This window comes from Euleptes europaea, chromosome 1, assembly GCF_029931775.1.
Source record: "Euleptes europaea isolate rEulEur1 chromosome 1, rEulEur1.hap1, whole genome shotgun sequence".
In the NCBI taxonomy this organism is placed as follows: Eukaryota; Metazoa; Chordata; class Lepidosauria; order Squamata; family Sphaerodactylidae; genus Euleptes; species Euleptes europaea.
This window is the reverse complement of record NC_079312.1, coordinates 99,723,425-99,741,604: the sequence shown is the minus strand read 5'-3', so window position 1 is coordinate 99,741,604 and position 18,180 is coordinate 99,723,425. Positions and strand designations below refer to the sequence as shown.

General features: G+C 43.7%; 1 protein-coding gene across 8 annotated transcripts in view; it reads right to left on the bottom strand.

Annotated features, from left to right (window-relative positions):
• TCERG1 (transcription elongation regulator 1) overlaps positions 1–17,904 on the bottom strand; it is a 60,334-nt gene extending 42,430 nt beyond the window's left edge. For 3 of the 8 annotated variants that reach the window (XM_056862808.1, XM_056862815.1, XM_056862823.1), the window contains exons 1-5: positions 17,813–17,886; positions 14,923–15,014; positions 14,227–14,452; positions 4,008–4,160; positions 3,545–3,800 (exon numbers count right to left, since the gene is read on the bottom strand). In XM_056862808.1, the coding sequence (XP_056718786.1) occupies positions 3,545–3,800; positions 4,008–4,160; positions 14,227–14,451 (634 nt within the window). In that variant the 5' untranslated portion in view covers position 14,452; positions 14,923–15,014; positions 17,813–17,886. Of the gene's footprint in view, positions 1–3,544; positions 3,801–4,007; positions 4,161–14,226; positions 14,453–14,922; positions 15,015–17,812 lie in introns of all 8 variants that reach the window. The other 5 variants (XM_056862791.1, XM_056862800.1, XM_056862831.1 and 2 more) reach the window with 4 other exon arrangements.
• Between the last annotated feature and the right edge of the window lie 276 nt (positions 17,905–18,180).

Sequence of the window (18,180 nt, the reverse complement as noted above, 5' to 3'; positions counted from 1 at the left end):
GCAAAAAATTAACATTTCAAAGAGGGATAGATCTTACTCTGATTTTAGGGAAAGTGAAACATGCTAATATTGAGTGCACTGCTAAAGATATGATATTTTAAAGCTCTTGTCCTCTTGAGACTAACCATGTCCTAGAATAATTTAAACTCTATAAAAACTCAAAATATGAAATTTTGAGGGGGGAAATCTAGTCTCAAAAAGTAAACGCAAATTCACTAGCATAGTATTAGTAATTTACACCAAAAAAATTCAAACTTTGGGCCACAAATAAAAACAAATTACATGACAAAATAAACAGCAGAAGTCTTTGTATGGGACATGAATGATTCAAAAAGTACATGTTATAAATCCCTTACCTCATATGATTGGAATCCTAATGTTTTGTCTAATATTTTTGTTTTGATTTACAAACAGATTATGCTAGACAAAAATAACTTTTTTTGTTATACAGGCAAAATATGACTGTATAAATACATATAATCTAAACACTGTATAAATACATATCATGACTGAATCACAAAACAACTAATCATTTTATAGTATACTAGAAGTAAATGATAACTGGTCTGCAAGACTTAACATTTTAACAACCTCATTGATTCATCTGTCCATATGCTGTTTAATTATTGCAAACTGCCACTCTCAACACAAAATATAGTATTAGACATTCTGGCTACCATATGTCTATGTATTTCATAAGTTCCAAGACTTTTTTTACTGTCAAAAATTTAAAATGCTGCAAAATCATCACATTCAGGATGACAAGGGAAAGTGAAAATACATTCCAAAAGCATCAAAACATTTTTAAATGTATGTAAAATGGAGTGGATTTCAGAAACATCCTCCATTTATTTTGCAAACTCAGCACACAGGGAATGAAACCATTCACATGCTCTGGCTGCCCTGGGCATAGTACCAATGTAAAAATAATCACTTGGAAAGCCTCCACCACCAGTAAGAAACTCTTGTCAATCAGAATACAGCATCACAGAATTCACAAGACTTTCTTTAGATCAGGGGTCCCCAACATGGTGCCCATGGGAACCATGATGCCCGCTGAAACCTTTTCTGGTGCCTGCCAAGTGTTTTTAGGAAGCGGGTGGGGTCAGGCAGGGCTTCTGATTGGTTGTGTGGATTTTTTTAAATGTTGCTTTGGCAGCAGCTGCCACCACAGCTCAAGGATTTACACTGTGCTTCTGAAGTTATGCTGTGGCAATAATTTTGCAGCTGGCTCTGCCTCCTGCTGCAGCCATTTTGTTGCTGCGCCCACCATGCCATGTCAGAATTCCAAATGTACCCGCAGGCTCAAAATGTTTGGGGACCCCTGCTTTAGTTGTTCTCGTCATTACAAATGTATTGTGAAGGCAAACCCTTTTCATTGGCAGAAAGGCCTTTCCATTCCTCCATGAAAGGAAGAAAGTAAAGTTTTCTCTTGAGCTTCCGAAACCATTCAATACAGGTAATCAAGTAAATCTTTCCTTCTCCTCTATAAAAGTAACTTGGGTGTACATATGCTGGCCATTGGCCGTAACAAACAAACAAACAAACTTGGGTATACATGTTACATGGGGATGCTGACAGAACTGCAAACAAGCCGGCATCATGTCTTATAGTTGGCATTTGCAGTCATAATGCTACCTGCCATCCTACAGAATGAATTATCAGGAAAATTCAAATTCACAAAGTAGTCACCACAGATCTATGAGATCCCCATTCCCCATCTATTATTAGAAAATTACTATGCATTAAATATGTAAATGTGAAGTATATAAAAAAATTCCTATTCCTTTTCATAAAAGCATTTTATCTACAAGAACAATTTAATCTGCCAAAACAGGCTAATTTTCATAGAGTGTGTTTATAATCACACTCTGGGCTAGTTCAACATGTGACAGCCCTCATTACTAATGATCTTGGAAAGAGTGGAGATCTAAAAAATTAAATTTTCTATGGAAGCCAAGAGTATGCTATTGGGCATTTTACTCAAAAATATTCCAAACATTTTGGAAGAACTGCTCAGATATATGGTAACAGTGGTTAGAGTAACACTTGCAGCCAAATGCAAAGCAGAAGATGCCCATGCAGAGAGGACTGGGAGAACAAACTAGCGGAATATGCAGTAATTGGCAAATTGACAAATTATGTGAATAAAAGACCAATTAAAGAATTTCAAGATAAATGGAAAGCATTTTATATTATTCCTAAAAATGGGGAGCAGAAAAAGAGATACTTTGAAATGATACTTATGAACTATGAAAAATCCTCCTGATATGTTGTATTGAAAATGTGCTAAAGGGGGAGGGGGACTTAATTTTCAATGTTTGGGAAGTATTTTTAGAAATATAAAACAATAATTACCATTGCAAGTATTAAGTACTAAACAAAGTATTTTATGACTTACCGTATATACTCGCGTATAAGCCGAGTTTTTCAGCCCCAAAAAAGGGCTGAAAAAGCCGAACTCGGCTTATACGCGGGTTAATACGGTAGAGGGGGGAGGGAGAAGGGAGGGGGGAACTTACAGCCGCCGCCTTTTCCAGGCTGGGAGCGGCCTCCAGAGGCCCCCTGCAGCTGCAGGGAGGCCGCTCAGCTGCCCCCGCCTACTTCTCCCGGCCGGGAGCGGCCTCCAGAGGCCCCCTGCAGCCACAGGGAGGCCGCTCAGCCGCCCCCGCTGCCTTCTCCTGGCCGGGAGCGGCCTCCAGAGGCCCCCTGCGGCTGCAGGGAGGCTGCTCCGCTGCCCCCGCCGGGCCGCGCCACTTCCCGCCGCCAGGAGCGGCCTGGCGGGGCCTCCTGCAGCTGCAGGAAGGCCGCCCCCGCCGGATCCGAAGCTTCCCGCCGCCAGGAGCCCAGAAGGTAAGCCTGCGGGGGGGAGGGGTTATAAGCCAACCCTCAGCTTATACGCGGGTGAAATTAGGCACCTCGGCTTATACGCGGGTCGGCTTATACACGGGTATATACGGTATGCTAATATTAGGATAATTACCATTTAATGATTATTATATATATTGCTCATAATGGCTATTATCTTTTATTGCATATTGTTCATTATATCATTGTTATAATCTTTCTTTTTCTTCATGTGTAATTGATTTAATTGTAACTGCTGTTATGATTTGGCCTTTAAATTTTTTTCTCTTTATGTTCTGTTTATATTTCTAAAATTAAAAATCTGTTGGGAAAAAAGAAAAAGAGTGGAGATGACACCGTGCTCATATGGAGGCACCAAACGTGTAAACTGGTCCCTCTTCATGGGTGGCCTTCACAAAAATTAGGGTGTGTACTCCTGGCCGAGTTGTAGCTATGGGGTAGCAACAGCACAGATTGACATATGTAAACTGGCTCCCAGTTTCACAATCAGCCCTTTTTTTGCTTTCCAACTGATCCTATCCAACAGAGAGTATGTGTGAAGAAATGGGAAAAAATCAACAGCTGATACAGAGAAAGGCAGCAACATGGCACACTGCAGAGTTTTTCCTATAGACAGAATTTCTCCCCTACACAAAACCTTACTCCCCCCACCCCCAAATCCTGCAACTTTACTCACTGGAAACGGTCTGTGAAACAGATGTTGCGGTAGTAGTAGTAGAAGTTGATGAAGACTGACTGCTTGATGCTGTGGAAGGAGATACTGCTGATGCAGGACTACTAGTAGTTGGTGTGGAGGCGCCCACAGCCTGAGCTTGAGCCTGGGCTTGGGCCTGAGCAGCCAGCATTGGTGTCAGCTCTGACTGCTGAATAACTTTTACTCCATCCGGTTTGGTCCAGGCTGACTCACGCGTTCTTGCATTATAGTAATAAACCTAAAGAAAAATAGTCAATTTTGTGTTATGGCAAATAACCTGTTTCTACCACTCATCTTTGAAATTCAGAGCGAAAAGTCTCACTAACCATTATGCTGATTTGGTTTCTGAGTGTTACTATAAGGAACTTTATGGTACCATCTTAGCTGATAAAGTCACTGTTCTATAAAGAATACATATTGGAAGTTGCACAATAGTTATTATTACCTTTCCATCTGGAGTTTTGTTTTCTACCCATATCTCTTCAGTAGGGGGCATTGCTGGCGTTCCAGGGGTAGTAACTGGGGGCATCCCTGGAGGAAACATCATACCAGGAGGTGGTGGCATATTACCCATAGGAGGAGGCATGAAAGGTGGTCTCTGTAAATAAACACAAGGAAAAAAAATTACAGGATATGTTCCAAGATTGGATTCAACCATTCTCTGTACCCTCAGTAAGAGCACAGGATGCAGAGTGAAGGAAGGGGGGCTGCAATCATAGAGGGAAATCAGCAGAAATCTTCACTGCACATCTTTCAAAGGTGCAGCAAAAGCTCGTGCAACAGTACAGGGGTGAGGATGGGGAGATTTCTGCCAGTTCTCTCCTCACTACAACTCCACCTCCCCTCAATCCCACACTTTTCCAATCCTCAAGGTATGATTGCATTTAACAAATAACCCAATCAAGTCTGCAACACAACTTATGTTCCTCTGGAAGCCTTGAAAACTGCTATTCCACCATGTTCATCATATTTTTGCAGTGAATATCAAGGCTGATAATTTGGGAAATTTGCATACTGCTTTATATTTTGGTGGCATCTAATAAATGTTATTCTATGACTTGTACTTAGAGAAGTTAATGCCCCCCCAAAACCAGTCCCCCCCACCCGCACCTGAGGCCTCTGTTTAATTTTTGTTGGAAAAAATGAAAAAGGTTGAGAAGAACTGAAAAAGCCTCCTGTGAAACTTTTTCTCTTTTTTGAGTGAGAAAAACTGTCCTGTCATATAAAACATTTCACTCTTCCCAAACGTACAACATGAAAACGTCTAAGGCTTTCTCAACCTTTCCACCAGAAACACTGAAAAATTTGGGGAAACACTGGAGAGGGACATTGATATTGTAGACAGGTAAAGTCTGTCCTATTTGCCTGAGCTTTCTGTAGCTATTATTTTATTACTTCAGTCACAAATGCCTTGGTAAGATTACTGTTACACACTGTATGTAAGGCTGCCCTTCGCTGACAGCTGGAAACTTCAGCTAACGAAAAATGTGGCTGAAAGAGGCCTAACTTAACATACATGTGAAATTATTTACTTGTAAACTGTAATTAATTGTAAAATTGAATGGTTTGCCCTTTCAAATAGTTAATTTTTTTGTCACCAAGTCACTATTTTTTTTACCTCAAATACAGTACAACAGGTATGTTTTCTTGTGAAGGAAATTTCTTTCAAAAAATCTGAACAAATCTGAGCCAATTCATACCTTCTTTATTTGGGTTCTTGCTTTTTATTACCTCAGAAATTAAAAGCTGTATAGTACTTCAGCATATTATAAGTGTTGCGTACTGGCTACTGAAAGAGTCATTACAATGATTTGTTTAAATTACTGTCCAAAACTTATTTTAAAAAGTTAATTTTTAAAACATTTCCAATAACAATTAGTTTTGTGGCACATTTTTGATGACCACAAACTACAGTGCGGTTTTTCAGATACTTTTTTCCAGATTAAGGGTGGTAGAGTACCACTAAGTAACCCAGGAGATAAAACTTCCTGGTTATTTAGTGGTAGAACACATTTAAAAGGTACCCAGGTTGGAGGGCTATTATTCCCAGGCAACACTATCTTTTGCAGCAAGCTAATGATCTATGGATAGTCCAGGCTAGTCTGATCTTGTCAGATCTCAGAAGCCAAGCAAGATCAACCCTGGCAAGTATCTGGATGGGAATTCTCCCAGGAATATAAGGGAGACAGACAATGGCAAACCATCTCTGAATGCCTCTAGCCTTGAAAATCCTACCAGGGGGGTGTCACCATAAGTCAGTAGTGACTTGACAGCAAAAAAAAAAGTTCTATGGACAAGATCCTTAGACCTGCATGGCTGGCTGGACTAATGGTCTGACTCAGTATAAAACAAATTCATGCACTCAAGGCTGCAGCGTGGTGTAGTGGTTAAGAGCGGTGGACTCTGATTTGGAGAACCGGGTTTGATTCCCCACTCCTCCACATGAGTGGCGGAGACTAATCTGGTGAACTGGGTTGGTTTCCCCACTCCTACACATGAAGCCAGCTGGGTGACCTTGGGCTAATCATACTCTCTCAGCCCCACCTACCTCACAGGGTGTCTGTTGTGAAGAGGGGAAGGTGATTGTAAGCCGGTTTGAGTCTTCCTTAAGTGGTAGAGAAAGTCAGCATATAAAAACCAACTCTTCTTCTTCTCTGTATAGTTACTTAGCCCTGTTAAACCCAGTGGGACTTATATGCACACAATTATATGATCTAGTGTGGTGTAACACTGGCCTAAGATTTGTAAGATACAAGTACAGGTTCCCACCCTACCACAAAGTTTGCTGGGCAACGCCATGCCAGTCACTCTCTCTGCCTCACTTACTTCACAGGGTTGTTGTGCAAATGAAATGAAGAGCAAATGAAAATGCATTAGATAGATCAGACAAATCCCTGGCTATTTTGTTTGGAAAAACTTTTTTGCAGAAATCAGAGGCAAATATCAGTTCAGTTTTTTAAAAGTACTCTCTATTCTTAGCACAAAAAGGTAAAAGGGTGCTTTCTGTAACAGTACTGTGCTTTCTGTCTCTGTTCTCTTTCTCTATTTTCTCTTTCTGGCTGAGAAGGTATCAGAACAGGAAGGAATGCAGAAAAGGACCTCAAAGACAGCTGGAATTGCTTTGAGGAACAGAACAACAGTGGCTCCAAACACAGGAGCTTTGAGGAACAGAACAATAGTGGGTCCAAACACAGTGTCTGTCAGTCTTTAGAAAGGCTTAGACAATCACTCTTTTAAGCTGGGTATTTTGTTAGGCAGCTGTATTTTATATGAGAAGCTTATTGGTAGCTTTGACTTCAAACTTCTATTAATTTGATATGCTATTTTATTGTTTGCTTTTATTCAGAGCTACCTTAGAACCCTGTGGTATGGAGGGTGTTATAATATAAACTCTGCATATCATCAATACAGCAAATTCTCAACATGGCCAAATCTCTGGATACTTAAATCCAGAGACTGGAGCCATGAACAAAGACAGATCTTTCTATAAACCTGAAAAGAGTCCCAGGTTTGCCAGAAATTTCTGAAATCTTTAAAACATACACAACACACATACTGGCAGGTTAAAGCTCTACAAAACAACAGCAGCAGCACATGCACCTTTAAGAAACTATGCAGTGACCATTGTGCTTATGAGGGGTGTTGATAGGCAACTACAATAATATTCCCAGCCTTCAAGCCTTAGATTCTGTCAGTAAAATGCAGAGAAATGGCAATTTCAAAGACCGCTCTGACTCTGTGATAAGACCCACCAGGGCCAGGCCTGGCAGCAACCACTGGCAACTTAATACCACCCAACAACCATGATTCGCCCAGGCATGGCTACTTGCTACTGTTCAGCACCAGCCACCACACAAAAGCCAGGATCTGGGAGACTTAGGTTCAAATCCTCGCTCTGCTGTGAAAGACCACTGGGTGACCTTCAGCCAGTTACACATTCTTAGCCTAGCCTACCTCACAGGGTCATTGTGAGGATAAAATGGAGAGGAAAATGATGTAAGCTGTTGAGTTCCCATTCAGGAGAAAGGCAGTGTATAAATGAAGAAAATAAATAATAAATATATCTGAAGATGAGGAGCAGATAAAACGTAGGTTGGTTGGTGGTTGGGAAGTTGAGAAGGAAGCAATTAAAGGTTACCAGGAAGAGGGGAAGAGGAAACAGTGTGGGGAGGAAGACAGAGAGGAACAGGAGATGCCCACTGAAAGTCCTTGCATGGCCTGCTCTACCATGGAAGCTTGCTAAGTGACCTTAGGCCAGTTACTCACTCTCAACCTAATCTAACTCGCTGGTTGTTGTCACAATAAAATGGAGGAGAATGATGTAAGCTGCATTGGGTTCCCATTAAGAAGAAAGGTGAGGCATAAATGAAGCAAATAAATAATGCTGAATACTGGCAGTGGCAAATGAAAGAAAGATTGGTTGGTGAGTGGGAAGGAGAGAAGAAAGGGGAGAGGATATGGAGGCTACCAGAAGAGAAAGAGGAAATAGTGTAGGGAAGGGGATATAGGGAATATAACCTCTCAAACCCTTGCAGGTTCCCCCCACTTGTTCTCTGCTCTTTCAATATTGGTAAAAGCTCATAGATAATTAGACACCTTATGATACAGCTTATAGCTTCATGTTTTACACATGCCATGCCGTATATATCTAAATTATACATAATGTGTTTCTTTTGCACTACAGAAAATTTCGACTTCATAATGAAATTACTATATGTTTTAATTAAGCTAACAGCATATCAGAAAAAGAGATATAATAAAATTGGATGTGGTATGGTCACATACAATAAGTAAAATAGAGAATTTCATAAATAAGGGCGAGAAAGAGGAATGTGTTGCGCTCAGTCAGGACGTAATGATGAATATGAAGACCTAGAAATAAGCTGTAGCATGGGAGACTTGATCTTATTTTATTATGCATATATATATGCACACACACAATAAAATAAGATCAAGTCTCCAATGCTACAATATATATACATTGTATTTTAAATTACGAAGACTGTCAGTAATTCTGCTTTTTTCAGTTGTTGTTATTATCACTGGTTTTTTTCTAATAAAATTAAAAAAAAAGAAATTACTAGTACTGCATATATTCAAATTTAGCCCAATATTTAATTTTTCCTAAAAGCAAAATGTCATGCCTTCAAAATTTCCACCAAATTTACATCTCTACACTCAAGGTCACAACCAAGATAAAATTTGAACGAGCAATCTCTAGAGTTAAACTTCTACTATATTTGACAAAAAGCTGCCTGCAAATATTGTGAGGTTTAAAGAGCTGCAAATTCTACACTAATGCAACATTATCTATAAATTATCTAATTCCCAACTCTGCCCTCTGCCTGCAGATACTTAAAATCCACAGATAGGGGGCAGACTGACCCCCCCACAGGTATTTCTGCAGACTTGGGGATCCTCTTGGGCTGCAGAAAAATCTGAAAATATTTTTAAAAATTATTGGGGGAGTTTAAATCCTTCGCCCATTTAAAAAGCCACAGTGGTCCCGGGAGCGTCGCCCTTCAAGTGAGGGCGGTAGCAAGGAGCAGCGGCGGTCCCAGTAGTGTCGCCCTTTTGGTGTTTGTGTGTGGGGGCCTAGGGCGCATGGGAGCACAGCAGCGGCAGAGCCCAGGAGCGGTGGGGGAGCCTGGAAGCCAGCGGCAGGCCCACCTGCCCCCCATCACTGTAAAATAAGTGATTGGGGGGAGATGGGGTTTCCCCCTCCTCCCGTGACTTTCAAAGGGCCCCACTTGTTTGTTATAATATTGTGAATAGTGCCTAAAATTTGGTACTAGGTAATTACTGAATATACTCTTATCTTCACTTTGACAAGAAAACTAGCACTCCCATGATGACATATTCTCTAACTAGTGGCAGAATTTCAGTGATATCACAGAACATTGATAATTATGCTGCTTTTTAGTCAACACTATGTTACAGACCAGCATGGTCTCAGTCAGGAAGAGAAAAATTAGTATTTCTGAAAAACAACCCCACATTGGCCCTACAGCAGGGAAATTTCTTTACAGTTCAAAACAGTTGAAAAAACAATAGCAGTGGAGTCCACAATCTGGTTGCATATTTGAAGAGGCAAGAACTCTGCATTACAATACAGCTGGCTGGATTCACAGAACAATACTAATACTCCTTAACCAGACTAACAATGCAATCCTATGCAGTTACTCCAGTCTAAACCCATTGAAATTAATGGGCTTTTTTGCCAGCAAGTCACAGCTGATTTATGGCGACCTCTGGTGGGGTTTTCAAGGCAGGAGACGTTGGGAGGTGGTTTGCCATTGCCTCCCTCCGTGTCACAACCCTGGTATTCCTTGGAGGTCTCCCGTCCAAATACTTGCCAGGGTCAGGACTGATTGTGTGTGACTGGCACAAAGTCACCCAACAAACTTCCACAGCGAGAGTTGGGATTTGAACCTGGGTTTCCCAGGTCCTAGTCCAATATTTTACCCACTATATCACACTGGATCTCTTGAATGGGCTTAGACTGGAGTAACTCTCCTTAGGATTGCACAGTGTGTATTCCAACTTCCCATCTCTGACATAGGGACAGGAGCAGCTGCGTGGAAAGAAAAGGTATGCAAGATGAAGGACAAAAAAAATCTGAAGCAAGGTTGTGGAAGAAAGGGGGAAATTAAGGCTATAAATATTAAGAAAAAGCTGGAGGAAATGAAAACACAAGAGGCCAAAGTTGAAAGGAATAATACGAGTTGGATGGGGCCATGCAGGCCATCTAGCCCAACTCCTGATCAATGCAGGACCAGCCTAGAGCATCCCTGACACGTGTACATCCAACCACTGCTTAAAGACTGCTCACCACCCCCTAGGCCAGGGGTCCTCAAACTTTTTAAACAGGGGGCCAGTTCACTGTCCCTCAAACACTGTTGGGGGCCGGACTGTTTCGGGGGAGGAGGAGGCGGCGCGAGGGGGCTCTCCGGAAAATCATCCTCCTTACAAGCCCGGTCATTCCCCCTGTAGTGGTTAAGAGTGGTGGTTGGGAGCGGGGACTCTAGAGAACCGGGTTTGATTCCCCACTCTTCCATGTGAGAAGCGGAGGCTAATCTGGTGAACCTGGTTGGTTTCCCCACCCCTACTCACGAAGCCAGCTGGCTGACCTTGGGCAAGTTACAGCTCTGTTAGAGCTCTCTCAGCCCCACCTGCCTCACAGGGAGTCTGTTGTGGGAGGGTATGGGAAGGGGATTGTAAGGCAATTTGAGTCTCCCTTTAGTGGTAGAGAAAGTTGGCATGTAAAAACCAAGGCCATTTATTCATGGAAGGGTTTGCCTTGGATTTGCCGCTCTCCAGATGCACATTTTCCCCATCCGAATTCTCCAAACTCTCCCCTGGGGTGGGGGTGGGAATTTACTTTTGAGTTCTGAGAATTCGGATGGGGAAAATGTGCATCTGCAGAGCGGCAAATCCAAGGCAAAACCTCCTGTGCATAAATGGCCACAAGTCTTTTTCTTCTCCCTGGAGATATGCCCAGCCCCCCCCAAGGGGCCCCTACAATTACCTCCAGGCCCCCAGGAGGAGAGAGAGCCCCGAGCCGTGAGAACGCTGCCAACTGTGGCCAAAACAGGAACGCCAGGACAGGAAGGGGGCGACTGGGCGGCGTGCGAGGCAGCAAGACGCCTCACGCACTCAGGAAAGGAGGTTTTGGGCCTGGGAGGGAGAGGGGGAAGGGGGCGACTGGGCGGCACGCGAAGCAGCGAGATGCCTTGTGTGCCCAGGAAAGGGGTTTTGGGCTGGAGAGGGAGCAGGGAAGGGGGCGACTGGGGCGGGAGGGAGGCTTCCAGTTGTGCGTACACAGCCAGGAAGCCCAGAAAAGCTCTGGGGAGGGGGGCAAGGGGGGACTGGCTTCCTTGGTCCCCGGGCCGGACAAAAGCCCTCCGGGGGCCGGATCCGGCCCTCGGGCCTTAGTTTGAGGACCCCTGCCCTAGGCAGTCAATTCTATTTCTGAACTATTCTTACTACAAACATTTTTTTACTAATATATAGCTAGTACCATTCCGCCCATAATTTAAATCCATTATTGTGAGTCTTATCCTCTTCTGCCAACACGAACAGCCCCTTGGCCTCCTTTAAGTGACAGCCTTTCAAATACTTAAAGAGAGTAATATGTCTCCCCCTCAACCTCTTTTCCAGAAGGAACATTCCCCTAGTCCCTCAGCCTTTCCTCATAGGGCTAGGTCTCCAGGCCCCTGATCATCCTCATTGCTCTCCTCTGTACCTGCTCCATTCTGTCCACATCCTTTTTGAAGTGAGGCCTCCAGAATCGCAAACAGCACTTCAGGTGTGACCTGAACAATGTGGTGTGCTGCGAGAATATGACATGTTATGCCACTGTTGATACACCCCAAGATGGCATTTGCTTATTTTGCTCCTGCATCACACTGACTGCTCATATTTAGCTTACAGTCCACCCATACCCAAAGATCTTGTTCACATACATTGCTACCCAGAAGTGCATCCCCCATCCAGTATGCATTCTTTTCATTTTTGTTACACAGATGAAGAACTCTACATTTATCCTGTTGAACTGCATCTTGTTCATATCTGCCCACATTTCCAGTGTATTGTTCAGATCTCATTGGATTCTGTCTCTATCTTCCAATCTATTTTTGGATTATTCAGAATCTCGTTGGATTCTATATCTTGCTAATCCTCCCAATTTGGTGTAGTCCCTCACCTCCTCATCAAGATCATATATAAAAATACTGAAAAGTATTGGGCCCAGAATCGAGCCCTGTGGCACCCCACTGGACACCTCCCTCTGATCAGACAAAATGCCATTGGCAACTACTCTTTGGATGCGGTTCTCCAACCAGTTCCCTATCTACCTAGTTGTCCTAGAGTCTAGTCTACAGTGCTCCAATTTACCATCAAAATATGAAAAACCCTGTCAAAAGCTTCACTGGAATGCAGGTAAACAACACTGACAGCGTTCCCATGATCTAGTAAGCTCATCACTTCAAAAAAGGAAGTGAAGTTGGTCTGGGAGGACCTGTTGGGGACAAATCTGTGCTGACTTTCCCAAATCACCAAGTTGTGCTTCAGATGCGCACAGATTGACCCCTTTAAAATCTGCTCCAGTACCTTCCCTGGGGAAGAGGTTAGATTGACGGGCCTGTAGCTTCCTGAGTCATCCCTCCTCCCTTGTTTGAAGATTGGGACAACATTTGTGTCTTGTGGCACATCTCCTGTCCTCCAAGAGGTCTTGAAGATGATGGACAAGATCTCTAAAGGCTCTCTAGAAAGTTCTTGGGTGCACACCATCTGGCCTGGGGGATTTGTACTCATCCAATGCAACCATGTGCCTCTCAACAACCTCTCTGCCATGTCAACCAGCAGCCCAGACACTGTGCCTTGCCTACAACCATCTCTAAATGAGCCAGTTCTCTTCTTCAGGGAAAAAACTGAGGAAAAATAGGCATCGAGCCTTTCTACTTTCTATCTTCAGTTAGAGTTTCTCCATTTTTACCCCAAAGTGGGCCTATCATCTGTTTTACCTTGCATTTACTCCTCACATATCTGAAGAAGCTTTTCTTGTTGTAGTGAGCGTCCCTGGCCAGTTTCAGCTCACTCTGAGCTTTGGGCTCTCTGATGGCTGACCAGTGCCTAGCAACCGGCAGATAGTCTTCTTTAAAGGTATATCCTCGCTCCTTTTCTTGAACATTTCCTTTTTCTTCCTTAGCTCATCATGGAATTCTCTGATCATCCACACTGGCTTCTTGGATCCCCTACCATTTTTCCATCTGGTTGGAATAGCGGTGGCTTGTGCTCGCAGGAGCTCTTCTTTTAGGAGAGCCCACCCCTCATTTGCTCCTGTCCCTTCAAGTATTTTTGCCCATGGAATGATTCTTATCATGCCTCTGAGTTCATTAAAGTTTGCCCTACTAAAATCTAACATACACACCTGGCTACTAACTTCCTTGATCCCTCACAGCAAAAGGAATTCTAGGACATAGTCACTTCCTCCTAAGATCCCCACCACCTTCACCCCATCTACCAACTCTTGCCTGCTGGTTAATATTAAGTTGAGTATGGCCGAGCCCCTTGTACCTTCCTCCACCATTTGAAAAAAGAAGTTGTCAGCCAGGCAGGTCAGGAAGTTGCATGACTCGGAACAGAGGAAGGGACTGGGAACAGAGGAAAGATGGTGACAATAAAGAACGTTTCAAACAGGTCCTAGGGAGGAAAATAGTTCTTGCAAAAAGGAAACCAAAGAGCTGGACCGCCAGAGAGGCTACAATTTGGGGGAGCTGAATGGAAAAGCAGCTGAAGTCTAGATGAAGAAAGAAGGACAGAGGAATCAGAAACAAAGATGAGCAAATGAGTGGCCAAGTGGAAAGAAGAGTTTAGGGAAGATACACATTGTTGACAGGAATAGAGTGAAAAGGCATGTGTTCTACGTAAACTGGCAGGCCAAAATTGTTAGGCTGAGAGAATGTGTGTGTCAAGAATTAGGATAGTTCAAGGACACATGATAGAATAGGCAACAAGCAAAAAAGCCAGAGAGACTTTATATTACCAGACTAGTGCTAATCTTTGTACAGAAAAGGCCTGCATTGCTAACAGCAAACCAGTGACCACATTTCACATACAACAAAACAATCCTTATAAAATGCGCATCCCCATAACAATTTTACCTGTAAATGCGGAGGTCCCATAGGTGGAGGAATTCCTCCCGGGGGTGGCATCGGAGGCATATTTGGATCAAATGGAGGTCGTCCAAATGGAGGCCGAGGTGGTGGTGGTGGACCTCGCATCATACCAAAAGGTGGAGGTGGGCGCATAAGAGGTGGTGGGCCTCTCATGACTGTGTTTGGTGGGGGAGCTGGACCACGAAATCTCAGTGCTTGCTGCTGTGCCATTCTGTGGACAAAATCAAAACAAAGCAGTTCTGTTTTCAAGCTTGATCACTGAAAGGGCACTGGTGTTATAAGTGAGGCAAAACATTGTGCCATACATTCTCATGAACAATTCTGGGGCTCCAAGCTCTGCCCTCACAATTTAAATGTGATAGAAAAATTATCTAGACTGGGGCAACTTAGAATGGAAAGGAATTGTGCAAGTTTCCCTCCCACAGGCCTAGTTATCAAAGCACCTCAAACATGAGGTACAAAACCCAATCTTTTCTATGTATACCCTAGGCTTCTTGCACTTGTTGCTAGCGTTAACTTACATGGCACCCAATGTTTACATTGCACAATGTGAATGGGCATCCACCACACATTTGGATGGTGACATCTACATCCTTTTCACTTGTGACCTACTGCAGCCCCACTGTCCACCCAGCCCCCTCTGATGTAGCTTAGTAAATGTATATATAGAAAAAAGTTCACCTTTGTAACCAACAAACGCTCTTCTGATGCTCTCAGGAAAACAATTTTGCCCACCATTTAGTGCCAGTGCAATACCAATGTTGGCATGATGACTCAAAATTGAAAAAAACAAAGGTTATAAGGTGGTGAACGACAACAGACATATTATTCAACACTCATTATTCAGACACCTTCCAATTTAAGAAGTTGTACAGCATCAAGATGTTTAGAAATTCTCTTGCTGTATATAAACCATAAATTTGTGATGTGATGCCTTAACTGGCCACTGCTATCACCAGTGACATAGTAAAGAACCACAACAGGTTACCACTTTTGATAAAGCTACTTGAATATATAAAATATATGCGTATTTTATCAGTTATGCAAGGTATACAGTTCAGCCTTTTTCAGCTGCAGCTCATAATAGCCTTTCTTTAAAAATATTCATAACTGACACAATAAGCATGCATTTTCTTCTTTGATATTAGTATTCAAGAACAAAAATCTACTATAACAAGCGATCTCGAGATTGACTTCTTTCACAAAGAATGTTCCTCTGCCAGTTCTGGAAACACTCTCTATTAAACTGATATTAACAATATTGTAACTTATGCAAAGATGAATATTAACTGTTTTGTAAAAGATCTATAAACAGATCCTTGTTGAATGCTATTTGTGGATGCTCACAAAACCCCTATAAAATTAGTAGCCTATTTACAAATACAAACATTGTAATAATGGTTGGTTAGCCTATTCCAACAGGTATCTATCTATCTATCTCTGCAGCTGCTAAGTCAAGGAAATTAAACAGAATTACAATTCTAAATTCCTCAGTACCTGTAATATAAGCTACATTTTTGCAGCTTGGCCAATTAGCATTAGCTGTGGAATCCAACTCTCATTTGCCACATTCAAATAAATATTAAGTTTATTTCACCAGATGAAGTTAACAACTCCAACAACAAACTTCAGGGTAAACTGATTGTCTGAATCCATCTTGCTAAGGGCAATGGATAGACAGATGGATCTAAAAAAATGTAGAGCTTCTATTATTTTCTAGACATATCCCCAAAAAAGCCTCCTTTCCTGGCTGAGAAAAAAAGGAAGATCTGTACCCTGCCAGAATACTCAGCTTTCAGGTGCTTCATCAGCATTCTTCCTTCTTTCTCCACATTGACCACTCACTGTGGAAGCCAGCTACGATTACCACCAGTCCACCTCTGCCCCAGGCCTGGTCAAGAGGATAGCAGGCACTATTCTACATTGAGCACTCAGGTCATCCTTCCCCAGACTTCCAAAATCCTAGCTGCTGGCATTGCTGTAGCATGAAACACATGGAGAGGCCTGCCCAATCTGCAAAGACTGCTGCTGTTTCTTGGTCATGCCAGAGTTTCAAAGAAATGTTGCCTTTTATATATAATCCTGAGCAATTGTGGAGGCTGCTGTACATGGAATAAGCTCTTGATACAATCATACTGCTCATAGTCTGTTACAGTATGTCTTAAACCACATGGTGATCTTGAAGAATTACTCCAGAATAAGTCCACTAAGATCAACAGACTTCAACTGGAGTAGCTCAGCATAAAATTGCATTGCCAGAATGCAAAATAGGATGCATAACATCTTGCTTTTCATTTAGCTGTTATGATCTGGCACACACTATACTGCATTCCAACCAGCATGAATATGTATAGTTTTTTTTAACTCATTCCTCTCAAGACTACATTACACTTTCACATAGAAAAAAGGTGAAACTTGTGTATAAGAGTCACAAACAGCATACACAAGTATGTAGCTTTGTATTCAGTCTGTACAACCCACACGTACACAGAGAAAAAATTCAAGCATCTGTGAATATGTGGGCTTCACTATGTGGAAATGTCTAAGTAGGGAAAATTTAACAAGTAGCCCTCATGCAGGGTATAAAATAATCTACTAAAAATATGTTGGACAGGCAAGGAAAACTTACTGGCTAATTATCTCTCAACCTTTCAGTGCTCCAAAGTTACATTCATGCGAAAATGCCTCAGGGCTTTTGGCTTTTAACTAGAGATCGCTTCCCAAGGCCTTGGCAGACTTTCCTGTCCCACCACCTTTGGGGGGGGGGCAAGCCTTTGAACCTGCTCCTTACATATGCACTGCACATGTTCTATCACTGAGTTACCAGCCCACCCCATAAACCAGTGCTTGAGGGGGGGCGGAGATGAACAGAGGACTATTAGACCAACTCATGTACCCACCCCTAAGCCCAGTACTGGGGCCACTGCACCCACTGGAAAAAGTGGGTTAGCAGAGGAAACCCATGTTACTCAGAAGTAAACCCACACTATTCAATGAGGCCCAGTTTCACGTACACGGGCCTGGAACTGCAGTCTCAGTCCCCCCAACAGTAGATTAATGTATGGAGACTGGCAGCTGTACGGTTTTTTTTTAATGATATGGTCGCATTCTCCAGACCTGTTGGCAACCCTAGACAAAACGCGAACAGCGCGGAGGCCGATCGACCCGTTTCATGAGCCTCAACACCCCCGAACCGAAAACATTGGTGGGGGAAACTATTAAAAGGAAGAAGAAGGAGGGGAAAACCAACCAACCCCCGCCACCCGTTGCCCAGTTTCACATGGTCAACCTAACGAGGGTCAAACGGCCGGAGCCATGAACGGGGGAGTCTCTCACCCTGACAAGAAACATGTCGCCTGAGGTGAATGCGCGCGCGGGGGGTGGGGAGGAGGAGGAGGAGGGGCGGAGTCCGAACGGTCGCTTCCGCCTCGAGGCTGACCGCGAGGTAAAATGCGAATGGGAGGCCGGACGCGCAGCCGCGCGCGCTCTCACAAAAGGCCTCGTGCTCACGCGACCGACGCGAAGGCCCCCGCCCGCGCGCGCGGCCCCGGAAAGCAACGCCCCGCCTTACCTTATCTCATTATTGTAGCGCTCCGCAGCCCCGGCGTCCCCTTCGCCGCCGCCAGCTCCCGCGCCGCCGCCAGCGCCGCCGCCACCGCCTCCTCGTTCCGCCATCACCAGCCGCCTCTGCCGCCTCACACGCCCACCCTCGCCAGGCCTCCCCCCGTATCACTGGCCGGCGGGCGCGTCCGTCAGACTAAGCCGAGCCCCGATTGGCAGCCTTCGCCGCCGATTTTGAATGAGGGGTAGAAAGCGGGCTCTGATTGGGTCGCTTTGCTCCACAGCCCTACGTAGCCCTTTCGCATGCGCCCTTCGGTGGCCGGGCCCGGGGCGCGTCACGTGATCGGTAACCCGGAACTGACATAATTTCTGAAGCGA